At 40.3% G+C, this 26,820-nt stretch overlaps 1 protein-coding gene and 1 long non-coding RNA gene across 2 annotated transcripts in view; one reads left to right on the plus strand and one right to left on the minus strand.

Moving 5' to 3' along the window:
• afmid (arylformamidase) overlaps positions 1 to 24,142 on the plus strand; it is a 44,484-nt gene extending 20,342 nt beyond the window's left edge. The window contains exons 5-12 of the mRNA XM_055653858.1: positions 3,777 to 3,825; positions 4,736 to 4,821; positions 8,228 to 8,300; positions 9,130 to 9,227; positions 10,184 to 10,262; positions 13,808 to 13,943; positions 20,055 to 20,159; positions 21,750 to 24,142. Of these exons, the coding sequence (XP_055509833.1) occupies positions 3,777 to 3,825; positions 4,736 to 4,821; positions 8,228 to 8,300; positions 9,130 to 9,227; positions 10,184 to 10,262; positions 13,808 to 13,943; positions 20,055 to 20,159; positions 21,750 to 21,779 (656 nt within the window). The 3' untranslated portion in view covers positions 21,780 to 24,142. The remainder of the gene's footprint in view (positions 1 to 3,776; positions 3,826 to 4,735; positions 4,822 to 8,227; positions 8,301 to 9,129; positions 9,228 to 10,183; positions 10,263 to 13,807; positions 13,944 to 20,054; positions 20,160 to 21,749) is intronic.
• On the minus strand, positions 1 to 26,815 carry LOC129708231 (uncharacterized). The gene is made up of 3 exons (XR_008725309.1): positions 26,703 to 26,815; positions 10,414 to 10,489; positions 1 to 163 (listed from the first exon to the last, which is right to left on the minus strand). It is a non-coding gene; the product is annotated as an uncharacterized LOC129708231 (long non-coding RNA).
• Between the last annotated feature and the right edge of the window lie 5 nt (positions 26,816 to 26,820).

Genomic DNA, 26,820 nt, shown 5'->3' on the forward strand with positions numbered 1-26,820 from the left:
ATGGGGATGTATAGGACAAGTTTTTGTACATAGAGTGGTGGGTGCCTGGATATATTCCTGCATAGTCAGAATAGACAGTGGTCTATTTGGCCATTTTTCCTGAACAACATTATCTTTTCCAGGCTGAGATGAGTTATGAAATCAAACATTGAATCCTACAGATCTGTATGGAAAAAAAGAAACAAGAGTATTTACTGACAACACATCATCAATGAACCAGAGATGAGGCTGAGTTTGCGACTTACAGCAATCTCTCCAGCGCACAAATAAAACAATATATTCTGAAATCAATGTCTAAAGAGCAAAGAGCCACATCTTTCGAATAAAAGCAGACACATTTTCATGGAGTGCATATTACCATCAAACTATATGCACAAAAATATTTTTTGGTCACTTACAGGAATGTGGCCACAAAATTTTAATGATGAGAGGGTTACACAGTCATCTCTGGTCCAGCAGTCTATAAAGCATTGTCACTGTATGTAGATCTAAATAATTGATTTGCATAGATACTACTATCCATGTGCAGTCTAAAGCAGTGTCAAATTAATGAGGTGCTTTCTGAAAGTAGTCACTGTTATAATAAAAGAAACATGGCAGACAATATTAGCACAACAACTCCCAAAGCAGCAATGTGATAATAAGAAGCCTATCTGTTTTAGTGATTAGTTTAGTTTGTCACATGTACCAAGGAACAGTGTAAAGCTTCTGCTGCATGCCAACCAGTCATTGGTGTTGGCTGAAGTATAAAAGTTGGCTCAAGATTAGTTATTTGCCATGTATTGGCTATTTTCTATGTGTCAGCATTTGCCTGGGTCAGCATCAGAATCTGTTTCAATACAATTTATAGATACCCATACATTATATGAACACATTTTTGCTCAGAGTGTACTACCTAAACCTTTATTGCCTGTTGAGAAATGGAATTGAATTGAAAGAATTGAAGAATACAGCTTGGATACAGGAACAGAACGAGCAAACTTCACACAGACAACACCTGAGGTCAGGATCGAACTCTGGCATTGTGAGGCAGCAGCTCCACTAGCTGTGTTATTGTATCCTGTGGACAAAAACAAAGTTCATGGTGTGATTTGGAGAAAGTCAAGAGGTTAAGATCATGCGATACCAGCTATATTTTGGTCAGTAAAATACATAAACTGTGATTATGAATCAATACCTTGATTTGTTTTAGTCGTTAAAAGGCTTATCAATTAAATATTCTTTGAATTCTATATATCAGAAATCAGACTCAGGAATCCACGCTGAAATCCAAATTAGCTGGTTTATGATTCTTCACCATATTTATGATATATCACCATAAGTGTTACATGAATTTTATCTACAAAACTCTCAGTGATCCTGGTAGGTTAGAGAGTCATAGAGTCATAGAGCATGGAAACAGGCCCTTCGACCCAACCTGCCCATGCTGACCAACATGCCCCATCTACACTGGTTCCACCTGCCTGCGTTTGGTTAAGTTGCAAATTAATAACACTCTACTGGTGCAGCATGTAACACACTGAGCAAATTAAATAAGACAAGTAGCAAACAACTCCTTTGTCACCATAGGCTGTGAACTCTTGTCAATATGACTATTGTCAATTCTCATTTCCAAATTAAATTTAGGTCACTTTCTGTCAATGACATTAATCCAAAATTTTTGCTGGATTGTCTGAGGCCATGAGCAAATTCACTGTTAACATCGGTAAAAAGCCAAAGAGAAAGTCAACAACAGGCACATAATGCACATAAAGATTTTCTCTCAGTGAATCAGTGAATTTGGCTTTGAGGTCCCTGTCTGTAATCACCCATTAAACATGGTGTTTCGTGCTCCTTGTGTAAACTACATGCATTCAATACAATGAAAATGTAATATTTTATGTAATAAAAGCTTGTTAAAGGTTAATGAAAAAAAGAGACAAAGTGCTTGAGTAACTCAGTGGGTCAGGCAGCATCTCTGGAAAACATGGATAGGTGATGTCTTGAGTCTGGACCATTGTTTAGGTTAGAGAGGCTTCTGGAGCTTATTTTCCGTATAAAATACCTCAGAAGTAGAGCCTTAAGAAGCTTCTTGCTGGGAGGAAATATTAGATACACTGGCTGCATCCAGCTACCGAACCTCCAGTGCAATGAAGTAATTTATTTGTCGGAAGGAACTGCAATTGTTGGTTAAACCGACGATAGACACAAAAAGCTGGAGTAACTCAGCGGGACAGGCAGCGTCTATGGAGAGAAGGAATGGGTGACGTTTCGGGTCGAGACCCTTCTTCAGACTGAAATGCCACCCATTACTTCTCTCCAGAGTTGCTGCCTATCCCGCTGAGTTACTCCAGCTTCTTGTGTCTATCTTTGAAGTAATGTACTTGCTTAGTAGTGGGAGTGGGAAGCCAACAGGGATGGTTCTCCTCCACCCCAATCATGTTGATGATGTGTAGGAGGGTATAATGTGTAAGGTTAGGATTATTCTCCTTAAAATAGTCCAATTTCAATTCCTGCCCATGCTCTTGATTAGGCTTTCCAATAGCTGTTGAACAGTGCAGAGCACCCTCTCACTTTTAACAGTGGATGGAGAATCAGAATTCAAATAACATCACGTAGTTACAGGCTGCGAGATTAATGAAAGAAATGCAAGATTGAAGGAGGTGTCATCTGAAGGTCCTTATGATTAGTTCTTTTGTTGGTCAATGATAGCAGAAGATATCCTGGCCCTGGTGAAGCTGTGCACCAACTATGAGAGAAATAGATAGGGTAGAAATTCTGAACCTTTTTCCTGCGATGGAAAAAAAATCAAATACCAGAGGGCATTGTTTTAACGTGAGAGGGGCAAAGTTTAAAGGAGATGTGCAGGGCAACTTTTTTTACACAGGGTGGTAAATGCCTGGAACACGCTGCCAAGGTTGGTGGTTGAGGCAGATATGATAGTGGCATTTAAGAGGCTGTTGGAAAGGCATATGGATATACGGGGAATGGAGGGATATGGATTATGCACAGGTAGATACGATATCTTGGCATCATGTTCAGCACAAACATTATGGGCTGAAGGGCCTGTTCTTGTGCTGAATTGTTCTCCGTTCTGTGTTATAACCAAGATTTGGCTGAAGAGCCTGTGAAATCTGAGCATCTAAGGAGGTTGTGCTAATGTAACCAACAATCCGAGATAATTTTAACCATTATTGATTCTTCTCTTTTCCACTGTTGACTTCGGCAGCAGCACTCATTTCTTCATTAATTTTTTCAAAATCAACTTGCTGAGGAAATTAGTGGCAAAAATCAGGTTTTCTTAAACATTGGAGATACAAAGAACTGCAGATGTTGGAATCTTGTGCAAAACATAAACTGCTGGACATACTCAGCGGGTCAGGCAACATCCGTGGAGGGAATGGACAGAACGATTCTTCAGACTGATAGAACTAGGGGGGAGAACGCTGGAAAAGAGAGGTGAGGATGAGACAAAGCCTGGTGAGTGATGGGTGGATACAGCTGAACGGGCCTATTCCCAAGATCTACTTTTCTATTTGCCCACCTTCTGGTTCAGAAACGTAGATGGAGAGGAAACTAGACAACAACAAATAATTAAAATAAAGTGTTAGTGGTCGAAATGTATGTTAATCTTAATGTATCAGCAAATATAAAAATGCATCTGCTGCTATGGAGTTTGTAAATACCAATGCCCCGACACTGCAATTTAATATTAATAAATCATTCATGATGTTGATCTTGAGAAAACATGGCTGAAAAAACAAGTACCTAAATCTAATTTTTTTAAATAACTGCAGCTTCAGCTTTGCTCATCTACATTCACGGGGGATATTGGACGATGCTGAGGTGAGTTCTGAAAAACCGTGCTGAACTAATCTATATTAAAGCTCTTCTGATGTTTCTTCCTGCTCTGTCAATACCAATGTACTGCATGCCCACTTTGTTTTCTGATGCCTTTTTATGTGACAGATCAGCAAGTGGAGAATGTGACACTCAAAGGATTGTTCAAGTCCATTTGCAACACAATCAAACAAAGAGATACCGTAAAAATAATCCTTTAGTTGTGTTGAACCTTTACCCAATGGTGCTATGGTGTTCAAACGTTGAGAATAATTACAATGGTACTGGTGGCCAAAAGCAAACTTCTGCAGATGCTTGAAATTTGAAATCAAACCCAAATTGGCATCTGGTTATGCACAGACATTGTGGGCTGAAGGATCTGTTCCTTTGCCGTACTGTTCTATTCTCTATAAATTACTGAAAATCTGTGGAGAACGAAACCGAGTTAAAGTGGGAGTTTCAAGAGGGATGATTCTGCACTGTATTCAAAGACTATTTATGATTTGTGCAAGGCTATTGGGAATGCCGAAAGAGGTCTAAAACAAACTGAATCAAATGGATGCCAGGTGATTGTGGCAGGGCCTGAATACCATCAGGTATTTCTACAAGCCAAAATCTGAGACGATCTCTGGCAATGACGTGTCTCTACCTTAATGATTTTACTCTAGTTTTGAACAGGCAAACTAATTTCTACCTAGGCATGTCCTCGCTCGATAGCTCTGTAACATATAAACTCATTCCGAAACTTCAGTACCTGTACCATGAAATTAGAAATGGTAGAAATGGCTGATGGGTCTTTATAGTCTGGATTTCATAGCCCCAGAGTATATAAATGGTTTTATGGTATTCTTTGCACATCATTACACTAGTTCGCTGATACCACACATTTAATCCAGTTTACGTATTTTCTTTGCAGTAAAGAATTGTCTGGTTTTATGGTGCCCCCACTAGTTAAAGCTGGAGTCATTGTCGTTGCTGTGGACTATGTACTTGCACCAAAAGGTAAGTGCAGCTCAGTGACTGATAGTCATGCTTTTTATATTTTCAAGTTCTAGATTTTGAAACTTTTATGTCACTCCTTCCGCAAAAAAACAAACAAACATTTCACAGTGCCTTCGGTACGGGATAGTTACTAAAATTACCAAAATAGGTATCACAACAGTACCAAATTACTGTAAAGATGAATTCAGGCAATAAAAGCTAAAATTAAGCATCAATTCTCTTTATTAGTTATTTCCCCCTCTATAGCTTTTATTGTACTTTATTTCTAATTAATCTTATTCTATTTGTTTCATATTCTTTCATATTCTTTTTTACATATTATATTTTGTAAATATTATATATGCAAGATCTCGACTTCCCAGTTGAACGTTGACTCCAGTATTCCGATCTATAAAATAATCCTCTAATCTATAAAAACAAGAGTAACTCTCTTGGACCCACAATACCTCAACTCTGGTCAAGAAGGCTCACCAGCGTCTCTTCTTCCTGAGGAGACTAAAGAAGGTCCATCTAGCTCCTCAGATTCTGGTGAACTTCATCGGGAACATCCTTACCAACTGTATCACAGTATGGTATGGCAACTGCTCTGTCTCCGACCGGAAAGCACTGCAGAGGGTGGTGAAAATTGCCCAACGCTTCACTGGTTCCTCACTCCCCTCCATTGAGTCTGTCCAAAGCAAGCGTTGTCTGCGAAGGGCACTCAGCATCGTCAAGGACTGCTCTCACGCCAACCACAGACTGTTTACCATCCGGGAGGCGCTACAGGTCTCTCCGTTGCCGGACCAGCAGGTCCAGGAACAGCTTCTTCCCAGCGGCTGTAACATTACTCAACACTGTACCTCGGTGATTGCCAATCACCTCCCCCCCCGGACACTCCTTCCACCAGGAAAAAAAAACTGCACTACTATGACTGTATGCACGTATATATATTTATCATTGCTCATATTCTATCTTGCTCTTCTAATGAGATGCTAACTGCATTTCGTTGTCTCTGTACTGTACACTGCACAATGACAATAAAGTTTGAATGTGAATCTAACAAGAGTAACAAGATGGCGCCTGGGACAATGACAATTGATCTGAGTAGGTCCTGAACAATAGCAGCTTGCATTTATATTCCACCTTCATAGAATCATTGAATTACACTCATTAACCATGATGCAAAAAAGAGCAATTCGTATTATACATAATGCCAAGTATCTGGGTCATACGAATCCATTATTTTTAGAGTCAAAATTATTAAAATTAGAAGATTTGGTTACATTCAAAACAGCTCAGATAATGTCTAGGGCCAAAAATAAAAATTTACCTGGAAACATTCAAAAATTATTTAACGAGCGTGTGGGAGTTACAATTTAAGAGGAATATTTAATTTTAAGAAACAAAGAGTCCGTACGACTAGAAAAACCTTTTGTATTTCGGTTTGTGGAGTGGGAGTGTGGAACAAATTGAACGAGGAATTAAAGCAATGTACAAACATGAATCATTTTAAAATGATATATAAAAAAATAATTTTCAAGGGGTACCGGGATGGAGGGGATGGTTGACAAGTGGGGGTTAATGTTTATCTATTGCTTTACAATTGTTTACTTATGTTTGGTTACTTCATATATGAAGTTTGTATGTGTATAATAGTTGTATGTATATATATGTCTGTAGGTATTATGGGAAATTGCCTGGGGTAGTATTATTATTATTATTAATTAATTGATTTTTAAATATGGTAGAAGTGTTGGGGAAAAGGGGTGAGATTTAATAAGTTATTCTTCTTCTCACTCCTTTTCGAGCTTGTACAGACACAGAGTTGGACATTGGAAATTTGCTTTTTGTTCTTTTCATTGCTTGTAAATATTGATTGTAATGTCCAATTGTTTGATAATTTCGATTTTGTTACTATTAATGTCTTTGATGTCTTTACTTGTTCGGAATAAATAATTTAAATAAATAAAAAAAAAAATAAATAAAAAAAAAAATTGTTCGAGCATAGAAGACCATCAAATTTCTCCAGCTCCCTTTAGAGACATATATTCAGTCCCATTTCAGTCTTGTAAGTTGTCTTTGATCCAGAGCCTTTGAAAGCCATTATTAACTGTTTTCGCCCAGGGTCAGAGGCAGCAACTTCCAGATTTACCACTCTGAGTAAAACAATTTCCTTGCAATCCCATCTGTATCTTTTACCCTTCATCAAATGCAATGATATGCAAAGCCATGTAAGTAAAGACTAGGACAGATGACAAAAAGCTTAGTCAAGAGAAAGATTTAAGCGATCTCTTGAAGGAGACAGAGGTTTTGGGAGGGAATTCCAGAGTGGAAATCCTGCTTAATGAAACCAATGGCAATGGTGGAGCAATGTAAACAGTAGATAAGAAATGGAGAAGGGCAGCCATCTTGGAGGATTGCACTTGGAAAACAAAACATTCTGAGTCAGAAATGGATACCAAGCCATGTAAGAAATAGTTCAGGAGAAGTGACCAACGTCGGAGAGGTCTTGTAAACACATTGCACAACTTGGAAATTTTGGAAGAAGAGTATTGGGGGAAGCTGAAACCAGAGTTGGTAAAGGCATTAATGAGCAGTTTAATGAAGTACTAATTGAAGGGAACATTTGCAGAATTTCTAGTGCGAAATAAAGAGATATCAAACGTCAAGTTGCAATTGAGAATTTACTATCTAATAGCAAAACAACCTCAACCTTTTGACAGGCATCTTACCAAACACAGTATGATACAAAGTTACAGCCACCTAAGTAATATTAATATAGACAATATGTGTATGGAATAATCGAGGAGACCAACTGTGAAATTTTATTACAGATGTCTATGTATTTTTAAAACCTGAAGCTAACTAACTTGGATTGCTACCCAATTAACTGAAATATCAGTCTTGCAAGAAGTTCAGAATTCAGCTTTAAACTAGAAACTTAAAAAGTCAGTCATTAAGCTATGTTTATTGAAAATGATCTCTACTGCTTCAATTAAAGTAAGTTGTTAAAGTTAAAGAGCGCTCTTTTAGAAAGGAGGTGAGGAAGAACTTCTTTAGTCGGAGAGAGGGTAGTTAATCTGTGGAACTCATTGCCACAGAGGGCCGTGGAGGCCAAGTCAGTGGATATTTTTAAGGCAGAGGTAGACAAATTCTTGATTAGAACGAGTGTCATGGATTATGGCGAGAAGGCAGGAAAATAGAATTAGGAGTAGTAGTCTCGATGGGCCGAATGGCCTAATTCTAGTCCTATAACGTGAACTTGTTAAGTTCCCATTCATTGTTCCACTTTAATCAACTCCGTAAATGTTAGATTATCCTAGCTTTGAAAAATGACCTGTTTTCCCGCTATTTAAAAAACAGTAAGCAAAATAAATTCCAATTCCAATACAAAAAATGTGAAGACATTTATTTTCTTCATTTTCAGGTAACATGGACTTGATTCTTTCTCAGGTCCGGCGTAGTGTGGCCTACATTATACAGCAGTATTCTGCCGTGAGGTAAGATCTGCCAAAATGTTACCTAAAGTATAGAGCACTAAACAGTACAGCACAAGAACAGGCCCTTTGGCCCGTGATATCTGAACATGATGCCAGGTTTCAGAAGAAGTCCTCGTAGACTATGAACATAACTATGGAACTATTGTGGTGGGAGAATTGTTTCTGTGCTGTAATTATTTTGTGGCACTTAACCACAAAAGAGTTCAGTCTTAATTTGAAGGATCAATCCAGTGGAGCAGTGTGAAAGTTGAAGTCAGTCAATGTGTTCAACATGACCATATTTTCTAAGGCAATCAACTTAAACTCGTCAATATGAAAATTATTGATTTGATACATAAATTATGCAAGGGTAGTTAGTTAGCCTTTGATAACTGTAAGGAGTTACTTTAAGAAAATGTTGATTACTTAATTGGGTTTTCTTTACATTGTGAAGCATACTGTGAAACCTGGAGGGGGAGAGAATTTAGCCAATTCCAGTAAATATTTTTTCGTTATTAAGAGTAACGGGTAAGAGGGAATAAGCCCTATGTTTCACTCCCCACTGAAATGTGTTCCGAATATTTAGACACTAAAATTACTGTTTAGATATTTTCCATTTAAAAAGAATGCGTGATAAAATTCAGTATGGTCACCCAGATTAATCAGAACGGCAGAGCGAAGTGTGGTTTGTTGGGAAAGAAGTCGGCATTATTTCTGGAGGGAAACTTGCAGTTTCACTGCTTCCTGAATAAAGTTTTCTTTTTTACAAGTAGGGATGGGAGGAATTTATTGTTTTCATTTTGGAGACATCTCACAGAAGACTGTAAGTCTCTCTTTGACTGCCTTTCAGTGGCGTTTACGTCTGTGGGCATTCTGCTGGTGCACATTTAGGTGCTATGGTGCTGTGCACGGACTGGACAGAGTACAATGTTACTCCTCATATCAAAGGCAAGTGCTGCTTTACTTCCACTAAATCTGCCTTTTGTGTGAAGTGTTCTTTCAAAAAAACTCTCAGTTATTTCAATTACAATAAGAGAAAAGTTCTTGGGAACTGAATTTAATTGTCACCCTGCCTGGAAACACCATGAAGTTCAAGCAACCTTTTTTCTCATGTTCCTCAATAGCAATCATTAGTGGGTTTCTAATCAATTCTTTTGTACAACAAGTTGAGTCATGTCAATGCTGGGAATTAAATCCATTTCTATTTTGGGTATCCACTATCTACAAGCCTTCTCCAGAGAATAGCTTTACCTTATAAAATGAAATGCAACACAATGGTAGGCAAAAGTGCTGGAGAAACTCAGCGGGTGCAGCAGCATCTATGGAGCGAAGGAAATAGGCAACGTTTTGGTTCTTTTTAAGTTGAAAACACCTATCATGCACTAGCCACAATGCACTTTGCTAAGTTTTCAGCCAGTGTTGCACAAAAGTGGAATAAAATGTTGAAGTGCACAAATATTGATTACAGTGAACATTTCCACCAGGCCTAGCAGAAAGGTTTATACTTTGACCAGTAAGTATAACAGATTGCTTGTTAGACAAAGAAGGGTCTTGACCCAAAACATCACCTGTTCCTTTTCTCCAGAGATGCTGCCCGTCCTACTGAGTTACTCCAGCATTTTGCGTCCATCATCGGTTTAAACCAGCATCTGCAGTTCCTTCCTACAGATTGCTTGTTAACAGAATGTTCACTCAGGTAATCTGAAGATGTATCATTGGGATGTTTTTTTATGGTAAACACACATTTAATGCACAACACACACCAGGCCCGGTCATTTATTTATGTAATTCACCAAGATTTTTGGGTGCTTGAAGGATATTCTTGTTTCATAAGGATTATTGCAAGGATATTAGGTCATTGTTTGATGGCACAATAAAGAATACAATGTTTAATATCTTCACAGGTGCTTTGCTTGTCAGTGGAATTTACGATATCCGTCCAATTGTCTACACCAGTGTCAATCATCCCCTGCAGATGACTGAGTATGTTCATCGAGTGATCACGGCTAGTGGAAATTGATTACATTTGCATAGGACAATTGCACAGGCAATTGTGTAGTAAATTCCCTGTTTATACTACATAAAACTGTCAGCACAAAGTGTAAGGATTCCATTACTTATGCTTCACACTTACCAGATGGACTTGTCCACTTTTAGCTTTCTGAACGTGCCAATGTAAAAGAGTCAAGAGTGTTTTATTGTCATATGTCCTGAAACGGTATAATGGGATTCTTACTTGCTATAGCACAACAGATATATAAATATATTGACTCAGCGGGACAGGCAGCTTCTCTGGAGGGAAGGAATGGGTGATGTTTCGGGTCGAGACCCTTCTTCAGTCTGAAGAAGGGTCTCGACCCTAAACATCGCCCATTCCTTTTCTCCAGAGATGCTGACTGTCCCACTGAGTTACTCCAGCATTTCGGGTCTATCTTTGGTTTAAACCAGCATCTGCAATTCTTTCCCACATATATAGACATATTACTCTGTAAAACCCATAATAAACAAAAAAAAGTTCAGTGTATATAGATATATATATATAAAACAGACAAATGAATTCAATGATTCAATCAATGAAAATTTGAATATATAAAATAGCAAACAGACAAATAAATAGACAGATAACCAGACAATAGTAGTGCAGTACAGATATTCTGATACTTTCACTTAGTCATTCATTTTTTGAGATCTGGTAACAGCTGGCAAAGCCAGCATGTATTACCCATGAAGGGGTGGGAAGACACCTTCTTGAACTACTTCTGGTGAAAGTACACAATGCAATCAGAAAGTGCTGGGATTTAGACCCTTGTGACGATGAAGGAATGGCGATGTATTTCCAAGTCCGAATGGTGTGCGACTTGGTGGGGAATATCTAGGTAATGGTGTTCCCATGCGCCTGAAGCCATCGTCCGACTTGGTGTTAGCATGTTCAGAAGAGGCTGTTGGATTGGCTTAGGTGAGTAACTGAAATGCTGGGTTCACACTGCTGACCTGTTGCAAGGGTGGTGAAGGGAATTGATATAAAAGTGGTGGATTAGTACCAATTGATCGGGCTGTTTGTCCTGGATGATGTTAAGCTTCATGGTTGTTGTTTTAGGTGCACTCCCACTTTCCCTGGCCCCCGCCTTTGCGATGTGTTTGTGTGTGTGTGTGTGTGTGTTGACGGCCGATCCAGCTCGCGGTTTCATCGCTGACGGTCGATTCAGCTCGAGGTTTTTCAGGCGAGTGCCCTCGAGCTTGAAGGTGGAAGACAGTCGCTGAAAAGTTGCGTTAGTGCGACAGGCCCTTAAGTGTGTTGGTGAACCAGTTGAGTTTCTGGTCGATGGTGACCTCCAGAAAGTTGATGGTGGATAACTTGGCAATCAAGTTCAAGTTCAAGTTCAAGTGAGTTTATTGTCATGTGTCCCTGTATAGGACAATGAAATTCTTGCTTTGCTTCAGCACACAGAACATAGTAGGCATTTACTACAAAACAGATAAGTGTGTCCATATACCATGATATAAATATATACACACATGAATAAATAAACTGGTAAAGTGCAAATAACAGAAACTGGTTATTAATAATCAGAGTTTTGTCCGAGCCAGGTTTAATAGCCTGATGGCTGTGGGGAAGTAGCTATTCCTGAACCTGGTTGTTGCAGTCTTCAGGCTCCTGTACCTTCTACCTGAAGGTAGCAGGGAGATGAGTGTGTGGCCAGGATGGTGTGGGTCTTTGATGATACTGCCAGCCTTTTTGAGGCAGCGACTGCGATAAATCCCCTCGATGGAAGGAAGGTCAGAGCCGATGATGGACTGGGCAGTGTTTACTACTTTTTGTAGTCTTTTCCTCTCCAGGGCACTCAAATTGCCGAACCAAGCCACGATTCAACGTCAGCATGCTCTTCAATGTGCACCTGTAGAAGTTAGAGAGAGTCTTCCTTGATAAACCGACTCTCCGTAATCTTCTCAGAAGTAGAGGCGCTGATGAGCTTTCTTGATAATTGCATTAGTGTTCTCGGACCAGGAAAGATCTTCAGAGATGTGCACGCCCAGGCATTTGAAGCTCTTGACCCTTTCAACCATCGACCCGTTGATATAAATGGGGCTGTGGGTCCCCCTCCTACTCCTTCCAAAGTCCACAATCAGTTCCTTGGTTTTGCTGGTGTTGAGGGCCAGGTTATTGCGCTGGCACCATAAGGACAGTTGCTCGATCTCTCTTCTATACTCTGACTCATCCCCATCAGTGATACGTCCCACAACAGTGGTGTCGTCAGCGAACTTGATGATGGAGTTCGCACTGTGATTGGCTATGCAGTCATGGGTATAGAGTGAGTACAGCAGGGGGCTGAGCACGCAGCCTTGAGGTGCTCCCGTGCTGATTGTTATCGAGGCTGACACATTTCCACCAATACGAACAAACTGCGGTCTGTGAATGAGGAAGTCGAGGATCCAATTGCAGAGGGATGCGCAGAGACCCAGTTCTGCGAGTTTGGTAACCAGCTTGGAGGGGATGATTGTGTTAAATGCCGAGCTGTAATCGATGAATAACAGCCTGACATATGAGTTGGTTTGACTCCTTCTTGGTGGAGATGGTCATCACCTAACACTTGTGGTGAGAATATTTCTTGCTATTTATCAGCCCATGCCAGAATCTGGCATCCATATCTAGCTGCAGACAGGTGTAGAATGCTTCATGTTCTGAGTTCAATGGTTCTCTTATTGTCACGCGTACCAAAGGTACAGTGAAACATATTTTTTGCATATAGACCAGTGAGATTACTGCTATACATAAAGACAATCCCCGATGAAGTACCCGTTGTATAGAAACAGCCCACTGAGTCCATATGCAATAGTCGCCAGATTTTGGCTCCATTTTCCACAGTCCAGGCTGCAGCTGGCCAGAAAGGCCCATTGAAGCCAAACCCTCACTTAGCTCACAGTGACATGACATTCAGTTGTGAATGAAAATGTATTGCATATTCATCAGTGAACATCCCCGTTTTTGATCACATGATGGAATGAAGCAGCTGAAGTTGGCTGGGCCCGGGGACACTGTTCTGAGTCCCCTTGCAGTGATATCTGGCAGGATTGACCTCGAACCACAACTATCCTCTGTGCGAATTATGAATATCACCATTGGTGTCTTTACTCCTTGAATTCCCCGAGCCTTGATTTTACAAGAGCTCCTTGATGCCTCACTCAGTGAAAAACTACTTTAATGTCCAGGGCTGTCAATCCCACTTCATTTCTGGAATTAAGATCTTCGGTCCATTTTTGGGCCAAGATTATGACGAGGTCCAGAGCCCTGTAGCCCTAGTGAAACCCAAACAGGCCATCAATTAATCAATTATTGGTCCATAAACGCTGCTGGGTTGCACTGTTCATAACAAATTCCATTGCTTTGCTGATAATCGAGTAATTTGGTGGATTTGATTTGTCCTGCATGTTCTGAACAGATATATGTGCAATTTTCCACTCTGTCAGGAGCATGACGTTGGTAATTATACTGGATTAGGTTGGCTAAATGCGATTTTTTTTAATCACAGGGATGATGCTGTCCGAAACAGCCCGATGGAGTTTGCAAATGCAATGAAAGGAGTGGCTAAGAACTGTGAGATTGTGGTTGCTGTGGCTCAGTATGATTCAAATGAATTTAGGAGACAATCACAGGAATATTACCAGGTACACTTTGATTTAATTTACAGGATATCATACACCTATTAAATGTCTGATCTTGGATGTGTGTGTGTGTTTGTTCGCGTGTGTGTTTGTTTGTGTATAATCACATCTTCTCGAAAAAACCAACGGGTCTGCACTTGGATTAGTATTTTAATAAAAGTCTGAAGAAGGGTGTAGATTCCATACATCATCTATCCATTCCCTCCACAGATGCTGCCTGACCCACTGAGTTATTCTAGCACTTTGAGTTTTGCTCAAGGTTCCATCATCTGCTTATTCTTGTGTCTACAGATATTTTTATAATATTTAACTTCCATTGGCCCCCAATTTTTTCATCTCATATGAGGTGTTATTTGTGCAGATTTTGAACAATTTGGGAATCTTCACAGAGGCGGTAGTCCCATCAAAAGGTTAAATGTGAAGCCATGATCATATTGAATGGCGGTGCAGGCTCGAAGGGCCGAATGGCCTACTCCTGCACCTAATTTCAATGTTTTCTATGTTTTCTATTTCAGCTTATTTCTCCAACTATGAGATCCGAGCAGAGCTGAAAGTGATCCCAACATGTTGGTTGACCTTTGTTGGGAGGCTACATTTCTCATTTAAAATAATGCTTTTGGTCAAAGTTAATACGTTTTGGGGTTTCTATCAGGATTCTGAATGCAAATATGGAATAATGTCTTGAATATATACTGCCATCTATTTTGAATTTGAGGCAAATCTCTCAACTTTTGCTGATTATGTCTAAGAGCTATGATAATCAAGTAGATGTTTTGTTGGCATGCAATCCAATCTTATTTTCATCAATGGCCTGATAATAGATATGTATTCAGCTTTTTCCAATTGAAAACGGATTATTTTTCTGAGTGCATTGTGATAACAGCCATGGTAAAATGTTGTGTGTCACTCTGAAAACAGCCATTTGCTAGTACGAGTCAATCTTGCACCCCGAAGATGATTTTCACACAAGGAACAAAAGAGTTACCATTAGATGATGCCTAACTTGATGAACTTCTCCAGTATTATTTGACTTTGCTTCAGATTTCTAGCTTTTTTTTTTCCCTTTTCTGATCAACTGCAAAGTTTCTTAATTTTCTAGTCACTCTATCCTTAACAATGAAATCTAGAAATTTCCCACCTGGAGACATAAGATGGATTGGTCTATAACTCTATGATTTCCCCCTCGTACCTTGATGAAGTGAAATGGGCATTGACTCGTTGTAATGTTGTTCTCTCTCCCCCCCTCTTTCTCACTTCCCTGCATTTTTTGTTTCAGATTGCTTTTTACAAATGTTATTCTTTTTAAAGCCCCCGCTGTAAACTTGGCTGACTCCAAAATAGATGAACCATATTTCCAAATCTAGAAATGGTGCCAGCATTTTTACACTTCTATTGTCTACAATTTAATTCAAAAACAATTATACCAGAATGATATGAAAAATATAAAGAGAAACAAAAGCAATTATTTACTTAAATGACAATGCTGGAGACCCCAATGTATTCTGTGCCCCCTCCCCCCCCTTAAACAAACACACACACACACACTACTGAGCTGTATAATATTAAAAAGGGATTTTTTTTCTTTCCCTTTTGATATATAATGATTTTAATATATAATGTTTTGCACAGCAATTTTCTCTAAATGTAGAAAAATGCCCTAAAATGTAATCTATTGTAAATCTTTAGAATGGCAATCTAGTTAATCACATAAATGGTACCTATAATTTTGTGGTTTAGCACAGGAGAAATGGGGAGAAATTTAATTATGATTGATTGAAAAAAATTTGTTTTCATTTGGCAATGTAATAACTGCTTTAAATCAGAGAATCTTCGTTTTCTCCGAGATCTTCGGTTTCCTCTCACACTCCAAAGATATACAGGTATGTAGGTTAATTGGCTTGTGTAAAAAATTGTCCCTAGTATGTGTAGGATGGTGTTAAACCGTGGAGCATTTTGTAATGTTCAACGGTGTTAAATCAGTAAAAGGGTAGAGTGGAATTAGGTGGGGTGATATCATTGGTGTTTGTGAACATAACCATTTCAGTGGCTAGAATTGCATGGGTTTTCTAATAGCTATTATACTGACATGGGGATTAAAGCTAGATAGCAGATTGTATCCAACTAGCACTTGCCAGGCTTGATCCCATCTCCACCTCTTTTCCAGCTTTCTTTCCCTCACTACAATCAGTCTGAAGACAGGTCCACACCGATCCATGTCCCCCTGAGATTCTGCCTGACCCACTGAGTTACTCCGGCACTTTGTATTCTGTGCAATTTCATGAGTTGTGCTAGGTGCACACACAATATTGGGTTTTAAATAATATTTGATTGTTTAGAACATAAAATCATTTTGCCATGCAACAGAATTTCTGGGTAGATATATAAAGTTGTCGGGGTGTAGTAACTAATGGCTTTCATAAAATGCTGTTTTGATTATTAGCAAATAAGGAAAATACATCACTGCAGAATTCCTTCGACCAGTGTCCTATCTCGGCCATAAGCTCCCATTAACTACTGGAAAATTAATTTCTATCCCAGTCACCAGAAAGAGGCAACAGATTTGTCAGGGCCTGGTGTGTCATAGAGTGATACAGTGTGGAAACAGGCCCTTCGGCCCAACTTGCCCACATCAATCAAGTGTGGCCATGTCATGTCTCAGCTACACTAGTCGCACCTGCCCATGTTTGGTCCATATCCCTCCAAAGCAGTCCTATCCATGTACCTGTCTAACTGTTTCTTAAACGTTAGGATAGTCCCTGCCTCAACTACCTCCTCTGGCAGCTTGTTCCATACACCCTTTGTGTGAAAAAGTTACCCCTCAGATTCTTATTAAATCTTTTCCCCTTCACTTTGAACCTTTGCCCTCTGGTTCTCGATTCACACTACTCTGGGCAAAAGACTCCGTGCATCCACCCGATCAATTTGTCTCCTGATTTTATACACTGCAAGGTATATAGATGGCATTAATCCTACACAGCTGCAGTCCCATGAAGTGATGAGAAAACCAGAACATAGAACAGTACAGCATAAGAACAGGCCCTTCAGCCCACAACATCTATGTCAAACATGATGCCTAGACCATCTTTCATCGGCTTTCATATCATCCATATTCCTCCATTCCCCGCATTTCGATGTGCCTATCCAAATGTCCCGTAAATGCCACTATCATATCTGCCTCAAACACCACCCTCGGCAATTTGTTCCAGACATTTTTTTTTAATTTCACGTTTGTTGCAGACATTCACCACCCTCTGTGTCGTAAGTAGTAGTAATTAAAAAAAACATGCTCTGCTCATCTCCTATAAACATTGACAATAATTGTATATACTTCTATCAGGACTCCCTGCAATCTTCGGTGTTGCGGAGAAAACAACCCAAGTCTACCCAAATACCAAGGAGAGAATATTCTTTACCACAAAACCTCGGGAAGGAAACCATTTCACCTGTTGAGTGCTTGCCAGCCCACATTGCATTTCCATCTGTCTCCCTTCCCCCATTTATTTCTCCGTAACCTATTCTCTCTCGCATTCTCATCAACTGACACTCCTATCACACACCGGGGGCAATTTCCAACAGCCAATTACCTGAACAGCATGTGTTTGGGTTGCAGGAGGAAATCAGAACACCTGGGGAGAGCCATTTGATCATAGGAAGAATGTGCAAACTCCGCAGACAGCAACTGATTGCTGGAGCTGTGAGACAACAGCACTCAATGTTGTGTGCAGAGATGCTGGAGTGGATTCACTGTTGGATTACAAGGAAACAACAATTAGTTTCCATGCAGCAAGATTGCAGAAACACCAACATGATGGTAGTCAGACTTCAGGCAGATTACTTTGTGCTTTTACTGCCTGTATGTGATCAATATCCCTCAGTTCCCTGCATATCCATGTGCCTATCCAAAAGCCTCTTAAATGCCATGATCGTATCTACTTCCACCACAATGTCTGCACCAAACATGTTCCTTTGTCCTACCCCCTCCCGACATCAGCCTGAAGAAGGGTCTCGACCCAAAACGTTGCCTATTCCTTCTCTCCAAAGATGCTGCCTCAATGCTGAGTTTATCCAGCATTTTGTATCTGACTTTGATTTTACCAGGATCTGCAGTTCTTTTTAAAACATGATGCCAAGACCATCTTTTATCTAACTCCACAGAATTCATATCCCTCCATTCCCTACATATTCATGTGTCTATCCAAAAACCGCTTCAATGCCACTATCGTATCTGCCTCAACCACCATTCCTGGCAGCACATTCCTGGCACCCACCACGCTCTGTGTCAAAAATCTTGTCCTGCCCATCTTCTGAACTTAGCCCCTATCATCATAAAGCTATGTGTGCCCTCTAGTCTTTAATATTTTCATGCTGGGAAAACTATTTTGACTGTCCAGCCTATGTGCGCCCCTGATCATCTTATATTCTTCTGTCAAGTATTCCCTCAGCCTCCGACGCTCCAGCGAAAAAATACAATTAAAAAATAATAATAGGGGGAATGAAACTGAAGCATGCTTAATTCTGACATGGCTAGGACAAGATATGGGAAGGATATTTCCCATGGCTAGGGTGTCTAGAATGATGGATCACAGTCTCAAAAAACAATGCAAGAGATTTACAACTGAGGGAGGAGAATTGTTTTCACTCAGAGGAGAGTGAACCTTTTTAATTTGGTACCGCAGAGGGGTGAGTGGCTAAGTTGCTGAATATTTTTAAGGGCACAGATAAATTTATAAATGCAAATTACGTCAAGAGGTATGAGGAGGAAGTCGGAAGGGTTATTGAGACAGAAGATCAGCCATGTTAGTATTCAGTCGCAAAGCTGGTTCAAAGGGATCAAGTGACCTGCACCTGCTCCTATTTCTGTTTCTATCACTCCACCTCTCGGATAGAATTTGCAGATCTCCACTCTCAACTCCACCTCTCAGATAGAATTCAGAGTGTTCTCCTTGCTTAGAGTTTAGTTTACAGATGCAGCGTGGAAACGGGCCCTTTGGCTCACAGAGACCATGCAGACCGGCAATCACCCAGACACTAGTTTTATCCTACACACGAGGGATAATTTACAGAAGCCTACAAACCTGCACGTCTTTGGAGCATTGGGGGAAACCGAGCACCCGGAGAAAACCCATGCAGTCACAGAGAGAACACACAAACTCCATAAGGACAGCGCTCTAGTCAGGATTGAACCCGGGTCTTGACCTTCCATATTTCCTTATTGCATAGAAGGAAACTATTTGACCCACTGAGTCAAACTGGTTCTCAGAGCATTAGTTCCATTCCATGTAACCTATTCTCTCCTGTATACTTAGCAATGCCACTCTGATTCACGACCACCCACCCACAAGCAGAAATGAACCAGCCAATCAACATGTCTTAGGGGCGTGGGAGGAAACCCATGTTGTCAGAGGATGGACCTGTAAACTTTAGACTTCAGGATCAAACCCAGTTGCTGGACTGTGAGACAGCTTCCTTATCGATTGTGCTATAGTGTCGCCTTTAATGGATCACAGCATCATTTTCACCATCACCAAATGGATTTCACTAGCTGACACATTTTCCCCTCTCCTCTTTCAGCATTCTGAAGGGACTTTTCTTTCTGCGACTCCCTGCCCCACCATTTCATCATCACCTGCCGCTCCCCTTCTCTTAGCACTTAGCATGCAATGAAAGGAGGCATAACATATAAACTTTTACCACTTTCCTTCTCACCGTTCAGACACCTGAACTAACCTTCCAGATGATTCAACTGCATTTCCTCCAATTTAGTGTATTGCATCTAATGCTCTTGATGTGGTCTTCTTTACATGTTCTTTCAATGTAGCTGAGTCTAACTAGAACTCCTTACTCGATGACGCAAAAAGGATTTCAGGAAAAAAGGAAAGTGGCTCACCAATTCTTTTCATGGACAATTAGGGAAGTGCATTACTGTCAATAAATTAAAGAATAAAGTACTCTTTAGGTTAGTCCATTAAGCTAAGAGGCTGGGAGAATTTCCGCTACACTATTCTTCTGAGGTGTTTGAATCATTTGAGAGTGAAGAGTTCATCAATGAATTTATTCCGCAGACGAATGAATTGGTGTTTACATGATGTTATTTTGAACTGTTTGTTCTTGCAGGCTGTTAAGGCTGCTGGATTCAATGCATCTTTTCAAGATATATCAAATCGTGATCATTTCGATATTATAGAGAAACTGGTGGAAGAGAACTATGTTCTAACACAGGTTAAAAACGTTTTAGAGTACTTTATGTCTCTTGTCATCTTTGTATTGCTGAATTAAATTGCAATTTCATTTGAGCTATTTTGGTGGAGACAAGTCATTCTGACCCATCCTCATAAATTTGGCGTGTACCAATTTTACAACTTGCAGTTAATCAGCCACCTTGCTAGTTTTTCTCTGGCATTAAAAAATGGGGCTTCTAGGTTATGACTGTCATTTGTAATTTAAACAGATATATCTGAAAGACTGCGATGGAAAATAAAAACAGTTTCATACATGCGGCTGAAGGAAAGACCACAGTAAAAGTCCCGTTGACACTCAGCTAACACAGTATAAATACAAGTACTCCTGTATATAGGTCAAGTTTATGGGGTCGTATACCGCAGCGCAACTGGTATAGCTGCTGCCTCGCAGCGTCAGAGAGCTGGGTTCGAATCTGTGCTATCAGGTGCTATCTGTGTGGAGTTTGCCCGTTCTCCCAGTGGCCACATGGGTTTCCTCCCACATCCCAAAAGATGTGCACATTTGGAGGTTAATTTACCTCTAGGTTTCCCCTAATGTGCAGGAAGTGGGCGAGAAGGTGGGATAACATAGAACTAGTGTGAACGGGTGATCGTTGGGCAATTGGAGCTCATAAGTCATAGGAGCAGAAGTAGGCCATTTGGCCCAACAAGTCTACTCCACCATTCAATCACAGCTGATCTATCTTTTCCTCTCAACCCCATTCTCCTGCCTCCTCCCTATAACCCTTGCTAATCAAAAATCTGTCAATCTCCACCTTAAAAATACCCAATTGCCATCTGTGACAATTAATTCCACAGATTCACCACCTCTGACTAAAGATATTAACTTGGTGAGCCTAATGGCTCTCTAAAGTTTCTGTATCTCTAAAAGAAATATACTACTTTATTTTTTATTTCTAATCAATTATTCCATCTGCATTGCTATTAAACCTCAAAATATTAGGTCACAGCAAATGGAAACAAAACAGGACCACAAAGGAATCTTGCCTCCATAAGGCTGGTGCTAACTATTTCTATATGTTCAAATTAGTTTTCTAGTTCAGATTATTTTGTCATTGAATTGGAACAACTATGTTTCAATGAAATATAAGAAATAAAAAATATATATTATGCAATTTTGAAGTCATATCCTTGATGAGATTTTGCAAGAACTAGACTTCCAAGTGCATCCGCATCTGCTGCAAATTGATCTCCAGAGAAACCTCATTAAAACTGATGGTCTTGCTTATGGCTAGTGAAGAACGCATGCACCTTTATCCATCAGCTATGTTCCACTCCCCTCAAAGGGGAAGTGACTCTGGAAACAGCACACTGCAAACCTATCAACATCCTCCACACTCAGACTGGTTCTGAAATTTAGAAAGGAAGACTCCAAGGCCTTGCCATAATTTATTAAATATCCTCCAAAATTTGTGATGAATACAAAAACCATTTCATACATGAGGTCTTATTTTTTTAATGTTCATAAATTCCAGGGGCAGGCCTTTTATTTTAAAAAATAGACATTTTTATGTGGTTCAGATATATATAATTCAGAGTGGTAATCTAATATCATGTGTCTTTCTTTTAGGTTCTGTTAAAAATGATGACTAGGAAATGAACAACGAACTACAAAACGTTTAGGTAATACCTCAACAGTTCCCAATCAAGTTCAATGAAGTTCTGAGCTTATCACCTACTGGTCTCGTCGAATCATGAGCATGCTCAATAACTCAAATTATTTGTTCTCAAAAATGCAAGTTATAAATGAAATGGTTGTAATATTTGGTTATTTAAATTTAAGCTCTACCCACTCCAATGATCAATCATGTATAACACAGGGTGCAGGAGTAACTCAGCAGGTCAGGCAGCAGCTCTGGAGGGAATGGATAGGTAACGTTTCAGGTCAGGATTCTTCTTCAGTCCTTGTTCCAAACATACATTGTCACCATTCCCCAACTCTTTCTCTACTACATCGACGACTACATTGGAACGGCCCCCTGCACCCGTGCAGATGGCGTTGATTTCATTGGCTTTATCAGTCTGAGGAAGGGTCCCAACCCGAACCCTAGTCATTCCCTCCACATGCACTATGTTGCCTGATCTGCTGAATTACTCAAACACTTGTGTTTTGCTCAAGATTGCAGCCTCTGCAATTCCCTGTGTCTTTATTAGTTATGTAATCTCAGCTTTGATAATGTATAGGTAATCAGACTTGCCCATTTGAAACCCTGTGCCTTAAACAAACAGGTTTTAGAGCCCTTTAACTGGGCCTGTTTACACATCCAATCATGCACTCTACCTGCCTATGCACACAGCAGCATAACACTTAATTTTAGTATATCCATTTATGGTTGTGGGCCTTAGTATGTTCTCAAGAAATTGTGCGATTCACAACTGTTGGCCCACCAAATGGGTTTTTGATGGGTTTTGAGTAACATACTACAGGGTTTCAAATTGCATTACTCCTTAGGTGTCCTTGGTTTTCAATGTGTGGCTGGCTGTTTGAAGTTTTCTGTCTTCAGTGAAAAAAGAAACCCATCTTCAGTTCGCATTTCCAGCAGTTTTCTACCACAATGTAATGTGTTTCTTCTTCAGGTGCGACTGCAGAGAAAACAACAGTGGTAGAGTTGGTGGTAGAGTTGCTGCCTCACAGCAGCAGAGACCAGAGTTCAATCCTGTGCGGAGTTTGCTCCTTCTCCCTGCGACCGCGTGGCTTTCCTCTGGGTGCTCCATTTTCCTCCCACATGTCAAAAGGGTGGGTTTGTAGGTTAACTGGCCACTTTATATTTACCCCATGTGTGTTGGGAGTGGATGCAAAAGTGGGATAACATAGAACCAGAGTGAATGGGGGATCAAAGGTCAGCGTGGACTCAGTGAACAAAAGAGTCTGTTTCCATGCTGTATCTGTAAAATTAAATTATTGTTATCTTCTTTCTGCAGGAATAATGCTAGGCATTCCTACATCTAGCCATTTGTATACAGTAATGGGAAACGCTTTCATATACTGTATCAAGAAAAGTATTTTGATGTTAAATACGATACCACTATTAAACACTAATTACAGTACAACATTGCAACCGTACCATAGTAATATGTTTAGTTTAGGGATACAGCATAGAATCAGGCCTTTCGGCTGACCGAGACCATGTCAAGCATCGATCACTTGTTCACGCTAGTTCTATGTTATCCCACTGCAGTAATTCTCCAGAAATAATTTTGAATCGAATCAAGAAAATAAAAAGCTCTGTCCAACATGCAGACTTGCACCCTGGAAGATATATTAATTTACACACACCACACTGGTAGGAGATGACCAGACATGGACCAGGAGTGTTTTTTGAGCTTCCATTCAAGCAGTCACATATTTTGATGAAATGAATTCCTCTAAAATGCCTGATTTTTGTGATGCTATTGTCTGCAATGCCTTTATTTAGTAAGTTATGGTCATTTTAATGCAACATAAGAGGCAATGAATGCACCTTGTGTTTCAATTTTGTGTTAGAAATTGTGGAGACAATTATTTTAATATAAGCGTGTATTAATTGAGCGTGGACAAATAAAAGGAATTGCTCTGAACCACACTGGTGTCAAGCTGAATCATTGACCCCACAACAATTTTTGACTCAGTTTCAGTTTTGTTAATTGTTCTGTATACCGAGGTACAGTGAAAAGCTTTTGTTGTGTGCTATCCAGTCAGCAGAAAGACAATAGATGATTACAATCGAGCCATACGGTGTAGTGTATTTACAGTGTATTACAGAGTACAAGGGAATAACGTTTATTGCAAGGTAAAGCCTGCAAAGTCCGATCAAGGAAGGATCAACCAAAGAGGTAGATCGTTAGTGTAAGAAAGAACTGGATAGTTAGCGTAAGAAAGATGCTGGTTTAAATCGAAGGTAGACACAAAATGCTGGAGTAACTCAGCGGGACAGGCAGCATCTCTGGAGAAAAGGAATGGGTGACGTTTCGGGTCGAGACCCTACTTCAGACGCATGTCAAGGGAGTGTACGGGACAAAGATAGCATGTAGTCGGAGACAGTAAGACTCCCACCAGTCTTACTGTCTCCAACTACATTCTATCTTTGTCCTGCCCACTCCCCTGACATCAGTCTGAAGAAGGGTCTCGACCCGAAACATCACCCATACCTTCTCTCCAGAGATGCTGCCTGTCCCGCTGAGTTGCTCCAGCATTTTGTGTCTACCTTTGAGGTAGATAGTTAGTTCAGCACTGCTCTCTGGTTGTGGTAGGATAATTCAGTTGCCTGATAACAGCTGGGAAGAAACTGTTCCTGAATCTGGAGGTGTGCGTTTCACTCTTCTATAATTTTTGCTCCCTCTGTACGAGATCAAATCTTACACTACTGTGTATAAATTCCAAAAGTATGTAAGAAAGCTATTTTTGGAAACCAGTGTTTGATATACAAGTAAACACACTGCTGATTAAAATAGCAGTTTGGTACTTAAAACTCTTTGATTTTGTGAGGTAAAGTGACTTGCCAGTTATTATTTTATTGTCAAACTTATTCTTTCAGGGTGATTCTAAACAGCCATGTGTCTTTATTGGTTTAAGTGGAAAGACAAAAATACTTTTCCAAAATCGTAACAGTTGACAAGGAATTTTAACTAAGATGAATGTTAATCTATAATTGTGTTATTTTGTTTGCATACATGTTAGTAAGACCGAATGCAGGGGGAAAATGTTTGATCATGGCTGATCGGCCCCTTTCAGTAACCTGTGCCTGCCTTCTCCCCATATCCCTCGACTCCACTAGCCCCTAGAGCTCTATCTAACTCTCTCTTAAATCCATCCAGTGACGGCCTCCATTGCCCTCTGTGGCAGGGAATTCCATAAATTCACAACTCTCTGGGTGAAAAAGTTTTTTCTCATCTCAGTCTTAAATGACCTCCCCTTTATTCTAAGACTGTGGCCCTAGTTCTGGACTCGCCCAACATTGGGAACATTTTTCCTGCATCTAGCTTGTCCAGTACTTTTATAATTTTATATGTTTCTATAAGATCTCCCCCTCATCCTTCTAAACTCCAGTGAATACAAGCCTAGTCTTTTCAATCTTTCCTCATATGACAGTCCCGCCATCCCAGGGATCAATCTTGTGAACGTATGCTGCACTGCCTCAATCACAAGGATGTCCTTCCTCAAATTAGGAGACCAAAACTGTACACAATACTCCAGATGTGGTCTCACCAGAGCCCTATACAACTGCAGAAGAACCTCTTTACTCCTATAGGGGGCGTTGCACATAAGGTCACTGGGTCATAGGGCTTGACGCACAGAGCCGCTCAATCCATCTGGAGGACATCCGTCACTTCCGGTATATGTTATTAATGCAAGAAACGCGTACTTTCCTAACTGTGAAAAACCGCCAAAATGTTGAATTTTTACGCTGAAAAAAATTGTGGAAGTCGGGGTAAGTGTGAGAGACATGTGCCCAACTTTAGAATTCCAAAAGTGAAGCGAAATGAAGATAAAGAGCAGAGCTGAAGTGCTTGGAAAACATTTGCCATGCAGATATCGGAATTGAAAATATTGGGAATTATCGCGTTTGCTCACTGCATTTCATCAACGGTAAGACATTATTTGTGTTTTTTCTTGATTCCTTTGATATCTAAAGTCTCAGAAATGATAAATCTGGCTGTAAATTTTTCTTCAGATGCGTTTTCATTTTGTATGTAAAAACCCACTTGAGAACCATGGGCAATTAAAAATGTTTACAGACAGATTTATCATTTCTGAGACTTTTTAGATGCCAAAGAAATCAAGAAAAAACACAAATAATGCCTTGCTGTTGATGAAATGCAGTGAGCAAACGGCCAATGTTCGCTAAGCACTCTGTCTGTTGTTGTCCCTTCAGCTCTCACTTCTATCTACTGTCATATCTCCTCACTTTTGGAATTCTGAAGTAGGATAAATGTCTCACACGCTTATCCCAATTTCCATAATTATTTGCAGCGCAAAAATTGACATTTTCGGCGGGGTTTAACGGGCCCGCTACGCTGGAAACAATGGTAAGTGCCTACCTGCAGTACATCGCGTGTACTCCATTTAGAGTAGCGTAGCAACAGTACGGGTCATGGGTCGTGACCCGACTGCCGTGAAACCTCCCTGTACTGAAATCCTCTTGTTATGAAGAACAACATTCCATTAGCTTTCTTCACTGCCTGCTGTACCTGCACGCCAACTTTCAGTGACCGGTGTACAAGGAAGCCCAGGTCTCGCTGCATCTCCCCCTTACCTACCCTAACCCCATTGAGATAATAATCTGCCCCCTTGTTTTTGCCGCCAAAGTGGATAACCTCACATTTATCTATATTATACTGCATCTGCCCACTCACTCAACCTGTCCAGGTCACCCTGCAACCTCCTAACATCCTCTTCACAGTTCAAACTGCCACCCAGCTTTGTGTCATCTGCAAATTTGCTAGTGTCCACAGATGCTGCCTAACCCTGTCTAGAGAGTTGCGCAACCCAGCACTTTTGTGTACCTTTATCCTGCAGTTTTTTGCCTCTTTCATATTCACTTACTTCTCCACAGACTGTGTGAGAGAGTCTGCCATCGAAATACAAACGCTTTGTTGACGACTACTGCGGGGCGGGGCCTCCGGGCTTCCATCTTCCCGTCATCGGCCAATAAGCGGCGGGG

This window comes from Leucoraja erinacea, chromosome 23, assembly GCF_028641065.1.
Source record: "Leucoraja erinacea ecotype New England chromosome 23, Leri_hhj_1, whole genome shotgun sequence".
Classification (NCBI taxonomy): domain Eukaryota; kingdom Metazoa; phylum Chordata; class Chondrichthyes; order Rajiformes; family Rajidae; genus Leucoraja; species Leucoraja erinaceus.